We start from the raw sequence: 10,822 nt of genomic DNA on the forward strand, positions 1-10,822 counted from the left end.
GCTCTCCATCGTAGTTCTTCAGGCAAATGATGCCTAGAGGTCATTATTACGAATTGGCTATCTCAGATTTTCAATGTCGCAATCACAGTAAAATTTGTGTGCTTTCTCTCAAACTTGGACTTTTATGCTCCAGGCAGATGACGTAAGCCGAGTGCAGCGCCACTAATTTGCATATTGCAATTTTACTCAGCTACTCTTAGTGGACAACATATGCAAATTTTGCACGGTTTGGCTTACTTTTGAAAGAGTTATCGCTATTTTTGTGATTTTTCCTTAATTTATGATAACCAGTGTATATTTGCTGTCCGGAGCAAGTTTGCATCTCTGAAGTTGTAACAAAAGTAAATCAAATTCTTAAAGTATTAAAACTGCTCTAGTTTGTTTAAATAAAAAAAAATTCATTGTAAATGTCTATTATTATAAAGACATAGTCTTTGTCTACAGCATTGAATGTCTTATTTCTGTTTAGTTGTATCGAATAGTGTTGGATTTAGAAATCTCAGTAGGCATGTAAATAATGACAAAGTTTTTAACTAAACGCAAAATAAGCCATACTTTTATTAAGTAAGAAAATAAAGCTAAAACTTAATGCTAACAAAATTTACGATTTTAAATTTCTGTTACCTGTCTTCACAGAAGTTTTGAGTGTTCAAATGAGTTTCGCCGCACATGGTGTTATTTTAAAGATAGGATGATTTTTGACACCAAACAATTGCTTTCTGGATTTAAAAAAAAATTAAATACTGTATAAAAGAAGTTTTCGAAATGTTATAGCTGTAATTTGAATTATAAAAAAATTCGAAACTATTTGTTTCTCCATAAATTAACAATGCTTTCAATTACATATTTATGAAATTAACTATCGGAAACATACTAAAAAGCCAAATTTATATTCATGTATTTGTAGTCGGCAACGTTAGAGAAATTTTAATGTTTTCATAATTTCTAGAACAAAATTAAAATACTATAATCTGCTCCAATATAGAATATAAACTTTCGAAATTAACTTTAAGTGTAATTTGAATTTATGAAAAATCTAAGCTATTTGTTTCTTTAAATTAACAGTGCTTCTAATTATTTATGAAATTAATAATCAGAGGCATAATATAGGAAGCAAAATTTATATTGATCGGAGAAAGTTATTCTTTTTGGTGAACTTGCTTAAAGAAAAACTTAGTTTTTACCTTCGATTAAAGTTCTATGATTCTAATGCATTTGCAGTTTGCAGCGGTAGAGAAACTTTCATAATTTTTAGGTGAAAACCCAGATTGTTGATAGTCAACCAGTCTTATCACAATTTGTTTGCGTTTCAATGTATAATGAAATTAAATAAGCAAATTTTAAAAAAAAGAAAGCATTTTTGTTATTTTAAAATGCACTGTCAGAATTTAAGACTTATATAGCGCCATCTACGGTAAGAGTTTTATATTTTGAGTGGCATCAGAGTGAGATAAATAGAATATACATGAGCGGTAGAAATAACTTGTCTGAACAAAAATGTTAATAGTTAGATGTTTTGTATATGTAGATAGATCTTCATTAAATCGTCTTGTTGTATCCGACATTTATGGCGCCCCCGGGTGGGCGGCCTGATTGAAACAAGACGAACAAGAAATGAAGAAAGGTAGGCGAAGATAATATTAATTTCCATTTTGAAGATTAAATATTTGACAATTTGAATACTTTTGAAGATTTGAAACAGATATATATTTTTATTTGATACCGTAACGGTAATTTATATGTGTTTAGAATCGATAGTTTTTAGAAGCTAAGAATTTAATATTAAGATAGTAAAAACGGAAATAATAAAAAGAAATCGAACCGCTCAAAGAGCTTCATTTACTAAGGCCTACAATAAACTAGAAAATTTATTGACTGGCGATAGCGTGAAGTATGACGAAATCGAAACGGATCTTTGTTAATTTAAACAAATGGTAGAGATTTTGGAAATAACTCATAATAGTTATTTAGATAGTTTGCAGGATGAAAAAGAATTTGAAACTGAATATAATTCCGTTGAAGAATACAGAGAAAAAGCTTTGAGAATTCAATTAAAAGCTAAACGTTCCTTAGATAATTTGAAAAAGAACTCGTGTGAAAATGAAATAGTTACGTCCGAAAATAACCGCGAATTACCGAACAATAAATCTCCGAAAGCTTTATGTCAACGGCTCCCCGAAGTTGAATTATATAAATTCGGCGGAGACTTGAAAGATTGGTTAACGTTTTGGAACCAATTTAGAAATATTCATGAAAATGTTAATTTAACGAAAGCTGATAAATTTCACTATTTAATTCAGTCGACAAAACTGAAATCGGAAGCTAGGAAAATTGTGGAATCTTTTCCTGTAATAGATGAAAATTATCCTTTAGCTGTTGAAAGTTTAACTGAAAAGTATGGCCGAAAGATTTTTATATTAGATAGATTGATAGATTTTTATGTTAGAGAACTCTTGAAACTCGTATTAAATAATGCGAATAAAAATAAGAATGATTCTTTAAGTTGTTTATGCAATAAACTGTCAACTCAATTGAGAGCATTAAACTCACTAGGAGTTACATCTGAGATGTGTGGTGTAATTTTGTATCCCCTTGTTAAAAACTCATTACCATTAAATGTGTTACGCTCATTTGAACGCCAAAGAAAAAATTTAGAAAGCGAACGGAAACTATCCAGTCTTGATGCGATAATTTATTTTTTGAAAAACGAAGTACAAGCGGAAGAAAAAAATAAAATTGAGTAGAACTGAAATATTTCATCGAACGAAGGAACTTGACGCCGCCGGCGAGTCGGAATTTTTAATATACGCTGAACACTGTGAAGAAATTTCTATCGCCTAAAACAAAAATCTTTTGGGGATTTTATTTAGAAGTTCATAAACTATATTTTAAACTATTATCTTATAAGAAGGTGCATAAAAGTGCTATGCAAGTGCATAAGTGAATTAAAGATCAATGTAGTTTTAAAAAAATGCGAATTTTTAAAAATTTCAACTCTTGCCTTAGCAAAAACCATGCATAAAAAATTATATTCTTATTTTTTCTTTTAGTTCAAAACATGTGTGCTATAATCATAAACACTCATTAAAAATAGTAGACAATTATTTTAAAACATGAGGCATCGTGTTTAACGTGATGGAGCATGCGAAAAAATCTGCTTTTGAGATAACACATTTAAAGACTTCAAATAACTATTCTATCCACTCTTATCCCCTTGTACAAAACTGCTATAACTCTGTAAATAAGTGCACAAGCAATAGGAAAATATTTTTAGGAAGCTGCTAGGAGTGCAGGGATTCTAAATTTAAAATATTTTCACAAAAATTTTGCCTAAAATGTTTTTGCACTAGTCTCGCCTTAAATCCCTGCTGATCAATGGCGAGCAAATATTTTAAAAGCTTAAATCAAATTATTCACAGTAAAAAAAAATTATCATACCAATTCGTTGAAAACTTAAAGAACAATATAAATTATTTTAAAATTGAAAATCTCAATTTTCTTGAACCAAAACATTTTAAGGGTAAGCAGTCAGGGGTCTGTTTAGAAGAAATTTGGGTCCGTTAACGGACCCTTCATAAAATATCTTNTAAACAACACATGCGTTTGCAGATAATAATTTTGTAGAAATTACAAATAAGTACTAATAACAAATTTAAAAGCATCAAACTTATTAAATTTGGTAAATAGAGTGCACGAAAACAAAATGTAACACCCTAAATCACTTTTGATCCAGTAATCCTATTTTCACGCACTTGGTTTAAAAAGGTGACTCAAAATAGGCTAATAACTTAATGCAGATGATATTTTAAGTTACGGAAACATGCTTTCTCAGAATTAATATACCTCTCTTTTTTATTAATTTTTATTCCTGATCCTCAAAATGTGAGGAGTAGCTGCACTTTCAGAAAAATGGCCTCAATAGTTTAGTCAGGAGAAAGAATTATTTAAGAATTATTTTAATTTATTAAGAATTTGGACCCCTTAATATAAATTTCACTTTTTGCATAATTCCAATTTTTTTCCTTCCTGGACCCTGGTTGAACGAATGTGACTTAACGTTTATTTTATATTCACAAATTACGAGTAATTCTTTCACAATTTTACCAAAAACGGACCTTTCACGAAATGTCTGGACAGACCCCTGGCAGTGTTACATTCAGTATAAAATTGGTTTACTCTTTATCAATAACTTGTTAAATTAACAACTGCTTTAAAAATACGTAATTTATGCACAGTTAAATTCTGTACTGGTTTTTCGTTACAAAACAAAAGAAATCTTAAAGTATGCCCCATATATTTTTAAAAAAAATTTGGAAAAATCAACTCCCACTTTGGGCACATATGGCTCGGATTTATGAACACTTCCCAATGAAGCCACCATGGTTCGAAACTTAACGACGGCTGGTCATTCCGTAAACTGCTTCCTTGACTTGCAGTGTAGGAACATTTCTAGATAGGTAATGGGGTGGACCTTTTCCGTCGAGAGGTTTTACGGGGAAATTTTACTCCCATTGCAATTTTGGTTAGGTTTTCCTCAATGTTTCCCCATTGTTTAATAGTTGTTCACCGACTGTTACAAACTCCAACCTGGAACCTTTTTAACATCATTTTCACTAGTCTGCTCCGACTGATTTGGAAGTAAATAAACTTTTGTTAGTTTAGTAAAGTATAATTTCTAAACTGACAGTTTAAGCGACATCTATTTTGCGCGTGTACGAAATTATATTTCTAAAAATAGTCAATGAAGATAATTACGCTTTCATTTAAATTTCTGAAAAATATGACTCATTTTCAAATGGAAAAGAAACCAAATTATAAATTTCTCCCAATACTTGATCCAGAAGTCCCCTTGTCTTCTGGATTGGGTTCAAAATTACAAGGCAACGGAGTATAACCCTAAATTGGGTCTGCTGTTCAACGGCGGTCATAATATTGCTTTGTTTCCTAGCAAATATTTTTAATCTGAGACAAATTACTTCTAAACAGAATAGGTAAGTGTAATTAATTAGCATGAAACAAAGTTGAGTGTCTTTTTTTCAAGGTCTGATTCAAAATTAAGAGACTTCTGTGTTCAACATAAGCTACAGATCAAATATTGAACAAATATTGATAAGATCACAGCGCAAAGGTCTTCATAAGATCATAATTAAATATTTTTTTTGACATTTACAAGTTCTACCCATGATATAGTTCATATTTTCATTCTCTAATGCGTGTCAAAATTGAGATCATATGAAGTCAAACTTGATAGTGTTCATCGAATGAAAATGGCTAATATTTCAAGGTTGCAGGTTAAACAGATTATTCTACACAGGAATTGATGAAATGTTGCTAAAATTTTTATGTAAAGTATACTCTCGATATCTTTAACTTCGATCTCTCGAAAACACTATGTCAAAAAAATCTTTTTTTCCCTTAGCATTATATATCTACGTAATGTTAATTTAAATTCCTATATCGACCAGTTTCTCCTCAATCTCATGTCGAATTTTATAGAAATAGAATTTAATTTATTTCAGAAAAATCACAATGTAAAATTATTATACACTAATTCTTTTGTTTTAAAAATAAAATTATCATTGTTGTATTTAGACTTACAATAATATATCGCTATATACATATTTAATAGTAGTTATTCTTATATTTCTTGACTTTTTAGAGCAATATTTCAGAATTTTTTTTCTACCTTTTAGAACATATTTAGTTCTTAACTTATCTCGAAAACTCGCTATCTCAAATTTATTTTTAACGTCCCTTCGAGTTTGAGATATCGAGTGTATAATATTAGACCAGCATTGTTAATTTTGGATTTCTAATCATGATTACCAAAATATTAAATTGCATTTTTAGGTTTTCGAGTGTCGAATCGTATGTCCAGCGATGTTTGCGAGTGTTAAATCGTATTGTAATGGAATCATCCTCAAAGAATCATCATCAGGGAAGCATCTTGTTCATCAATGTGTTCGAAAGATGAATCACCATTTGTGTTGAATCTTCAAACGCTTGATGAAGGAAATTACTTAACTTCGGAAAGACTTCTAATTACAGGTTAGATGAATTTATTTAATCTTACAGTAAATTTCTAAAAATTTACGCATATTTGTAAATAGTTATTTAAAAATTCCAAGAGCTAAAACTTTAAACTCTCTTTAAACGTAACAAGAATTTCTGTTCATACAAGAACTGTTCAACCTTAAAGTGCTCGACTTGGGTCTTCGGACTATCAAAGTGTCATCCCCTATGCAGAGGATCATCATCAAGATCCAGAAAGTCGCCAATAGCCTATTGGGCAGCTCTAGTGTGACGTTAAGGAACGGTCATTAGACTCAGTAGTGGCACTTATTTAAAATAATGGTTGAGATAAATGCGCAATTAATAAAATTGCAAAAAATTTTAAATAATGGGATGATGGCGGCTCGGTGTTAACAATTTGCGCGAGACATGACGACTACGGAAATATCGTAATCGTGCAGCCAAATTAGAATAGAGTACTGATATTTTAAATATTAAAATTTATAATCAAAGAGTAATTGTGTCTCAGGGTTAAGAGCGCTCGCTTTCCAATAAAGTAACCCTAGTTCGAATCCCAGCGATGGCTGGTCTATATGAATTCCGCATCTGGCTAGCGCCGACCACAGTGTTGCCATAAAATGGCCTCTAGTATAATAGAAGTATTATGGATAAGTCTCCTTGTCACCTGGATAACCGTGGGAGGTTTACGTGGCTTTGCTCTCCATGTAACGCAAATGCAAGTTAGTTTCATCAAAAAATCCTCCAAGAAGGCAAACTTCTCCCAAAACTAGATCCTGGAGTATTCAAGTGTTCTGGATTGGGTTCAAAATTACAAGGCTACGTAGTTGCACATTAATAGTAGTAAACCCAAAATTGGGTCAGCTATTAAACGACGGTTATAAAATTAAAATAAAATATGAAATTTTTAAAATAGTTTATTATTGCAGTCGATATTGCAGTATTACTGACTTAAGTAGTTTAGAATTTTCTTAGGACTAAGTATTTTCTCCCAAATCTTGATCCTGGAGTATTCTACTGCTTTGGATGGGGTTCAAAATTAAGAGACTACGGAGGTGAACTTTGGTAGTCGTAAACTCAATCTGGTAAATTGTTTAACAACAGTTTTGAAATAAAAATCTATTTTAAAATTATGTTTTTAACTAATTTTTAAATCATACCTTGAACACGAATACTCTATACTTGAGGAAATATTTTATGCGGAGATGACAAAACATTGCTTTTTCATGAATCTTTTCAGAGATGTTTAAAATAATTGATAATCTTTGCTAGATTATAACGGTTTTAAAAACAGATTTATACCAACAACCGTTTTCAAACATAATTAGTTGTCGGAGATAAAAAAAATAGTTTTGGTTATTAACAATTTACTTGGAGGAATTGTTAAAAGAAATGTTCTTGCAATAGAATTTTTCGCAAAATTAACAAAAGAGTATCTGGTATAGATGCCGAATTAGCTTCTTGGCAAAAGTATAGGCCTTATTTTTATAGAATCTATATGTAGTATCAGCGGTTCGTGAGTATGGACTTATTGAATAAATACCAAGATTAAACTTAATAACATTTATTGAAAAATTAGGAAAACAAAACATAAACAAATGAGCTTAAGCCGGACAACCTTGCTCGTGTTGCCGGTTAGAATATTAATTACTCCTTTTAGGAAGGAGAAAACTACCAAAAGCAATGCGATGGCAGCGCCATCTCTGAATTAAAACAAATAATAGTCAAAATGATAAATTCTGGTATCACACTATAATTAAGGAAAAATATGCAAATAAAGAAACATAAAAATCGTTTAAATTCTTCATTTCATGATCCGGTTAAATGATTTTTAAGAATAACTGCGAATATAGGAAAACGTAACCGCAAATTTAGATTAAAGAATTTACAAACTTAGTAAAGAGGACTTTTAAGAAGGAAAAGTTTTTACTAGTTATGATTATTTGCAATCTAATTGTTTTATTAACGATATTGAAAATAAAAGATAATAAATATCTTTTGAAGTAATAAAGTGACCTGCGTTATGGCGATTTAAGCAATTCTCGTGATCTCGTCTTTTCACAAGTCTCGTTAGAACAAAAGAAATATAAATAATTTTTTATAATCAAATGTTATATCGAATACTTTAATATATTTTAATATTAGCTCTAATATTAGACGTTAGGCTTAATGAGTCTAGTGTTTTCTAGCACGTCTGCATTACATTGAATCCATTTGATGTTAAATACTATCGCTTTGATACTTGAAGAGTCTCTAAACGGGGTTCAAACTAGTTTGGAGGTCAAGAGATCTCTTTTCTTAATAAATTAAACACAACAAGATTGTTTTTTGCAGATAATCGAATTTTTTAGATCAGGGATTATATGATAGAAATTAAGAGCCCTTCTCTTAATATGTTGTTTAAAATACTTCCCTCCTTTCGTTGGCGGTAGATGAAACCTTCGTTTTAGGGAACCTTTAATTCAAGAGATGTTATTTTGCAGGAAATAAAATTTTTGAGATCAGGGATCATATGATAGAAATTAAGAAGCCTTCTCTTAATATGTTGTTTAAAACACTTCCCTCCTTTCGTTGTCGGTAGACGAAACCTTCGCTTTAGGGAACCTTTAATTCAAGAGATCTCTTTTCTTAATAAATTAGACATAACAAGATTGTTATTTTGCAGGTAATCGAATTTTTCCGATCAGGGATCATATGATTGAAATTATGAACCCTTATCTTAATATGTTATTTAAAAAGCTATCAGTGTTGATTCGTCCCTCCCCGTCCACACGTCCTTATTTGATGCATAATTTTTTTTTTATTAAAAAAATAGTGTTTCTACATATTAAAACAATCAGTCATCAATGAGTCATGGGGCCAGAATAGCCTGGCTGGCAGAGCGCTGGACGTTCGTGAGAACGTGAGTTTGAACTCAGCCAGTCATAGACTCCCCGTGTAGTAAATGTTAACTGGTGCACATTAAATCGGTCGGGTCACAAGGTCCTCCATGTTTCCGTAATAAATTATACCTCTGGGGGTACTGAGTTGAAGATTGATCGTTCTCTGGTTCAGGTCAAAATTACGATCTGTGGATGAATGCATGAATGAGTCCGCCCTATAAACAGGTGAGACCTATGGATGTGACAGAATTCTTGGCTATTGACGGCACCTTTAGAAATTAAGAACTATCACACCTTAACGGCGTACGACAACAACATCAATGAGTTCCTCAAAATAGTCTTCAGACAGCAAATGTTTCAATTCTATCTATCCCCTCCCTAAGGAGTCTTTGTATCTGGCAACATGTCATTAACTAATCTTTACTTATTTCTGAATTGGTCAGCTATCATGATAAGTCTTTAGATTGCATTTTCTGTCCACAAATTTTTCTATCTTCTGTGAATGGTTTATTTTACATGCATTTCAATTTAATACAGGGTGTCCCGAAAGGACCACATAAATTCTGCACAGCTGGATTCCTCGTTGGGAGTACATAAAAACTGCCCAAAGAAGCGTTTCTATACGATATATACTTTACGAGAAAAATACAAAGCATGACGTCACTGCCGGTGCTAGAAAAAACACTTTATTGAACATATCAACAGCAGTATATTATGCACAATTTAAAGCAGATGTTCTGAGTGTCCACCGTGCATGTCGAGGTAGGCTTGAGCACGCCGTGGATATGTCCAATAAAGTGTTTCTTTTTCTTGCACCGGCAGTGACGTCATACTTTGTTTTTCGTATTTTTCTCGTTAAGTAGGGATCGTACAGGAACGCTTCTTTGGGCAGTTTTTATGTACTCCCAACGAGGAATCTAGCTGTGAAGAGTTTATGCGGTTGTTTCGGGACACCCTGTATAATGATTTTATAGTTTCGTTAGATACGACTCAAACTACCATGCTTGGAAAAAATTACGATTTTTTAAAAAAAATAAAAATAATCAGAATTTTTTTTATTTAAATCAGATTTTTTTCTCATTTTTTTACTTATGTCCAACATAGCTGTAATAAAAAATATCAATAATACTCAATAATTATTAAATGTATTAATTAAATGTTATTAACTATAGCTAAAATGGTTTATCTAATTATTACAAACTACCTGCTAAATAAATTAAATCATACATGATATTTTTCAAGCTCAATTCTCCCATTAATTTGCAAAGAATTAATTTAGATCAGGAAACAAAAAATTTATTATTATATATTACTTTTCATTGAACCATAGAGTTTAAATATAATAGAGCGTGCACATGACGATAAATTTTTTTCCTCGTAATGAAACCACGTGACTGCCTGGTGAATCAAACGATAGTATTTTGGAATCCCGCTTCTCCCGTGTTATTTCAATGGAAGAAATTCCATCTTGAAAATGTGAATCGTTATATGTGGCGATTTATTGCTCCGCAGTTGATTGTAGAGATATTTTTAAAAAATAAGGACCTTATGTATTTCATAGGTAAGCCAATTCATCACTTTATGGAATTACAGTCGTTTTATGTTTTACATAAATAAACTCTTAGAATGTTTTTCTTTTCCATAAAACATCATATTAATCACGATTATTCTATTTCCTTTATTTCAAAATCCATATGTATGCTTTTAAATCTATCCTACAAATAAATATAAGAGAATAAGAAAACAACTTAACCATTAAGTAGAAATTATATAGATTTACTTATTATTAATGCATAATAATTTTAAATTTTACTGTTGATAAGTAAAATATAATGTAGAGGGAGCAGTTTTTGTTTCTCACCTCCTTCGTTTATTTACGTTGTGTATTTATAACGTTTTCCAAAGAAAAA

At 31.1% G+C, this 10,822-nt stretch overlaps 1 protein-coding gene across 1 annotated transcript; it reads left to right on the top strand.

Moving 5' to 3' along the window:
• Positions 1–1,931: 1,931 nt before the first annotated feature.
• Positions 1,932–2,395, top strand: LOC107451646 (uncharacterized; the record flags this gene model as incomplete). The annotated part of the gene is made up of 1 exon (XM_016067810.3): positions 1,932–2,395. A coding segment is annotated over exon 1 (464 nt), but the record flags the coding sequence as incomplete, so codon positions are not given.
• Between the last annotated feature and the right edge of the window lie 8,427 nt (positions 2,396–10,822).

Source organism: Parasteatoda tepidariorum, chromosome X2 (assembly GCF_043381705.1).
Source record: "Parasteatoda tepidariorum isolate YZ-2023 chromosome X2, CAS_Ptep_4.0, whole genome shotgun sequence".
NCBI classification, from domain to species: Eukaryota; Metazoa; Arthropoda; class Arachnida; order Araneae; family Theridiidae; genus Parasteatoda; species Parasteatoda tepidariorum.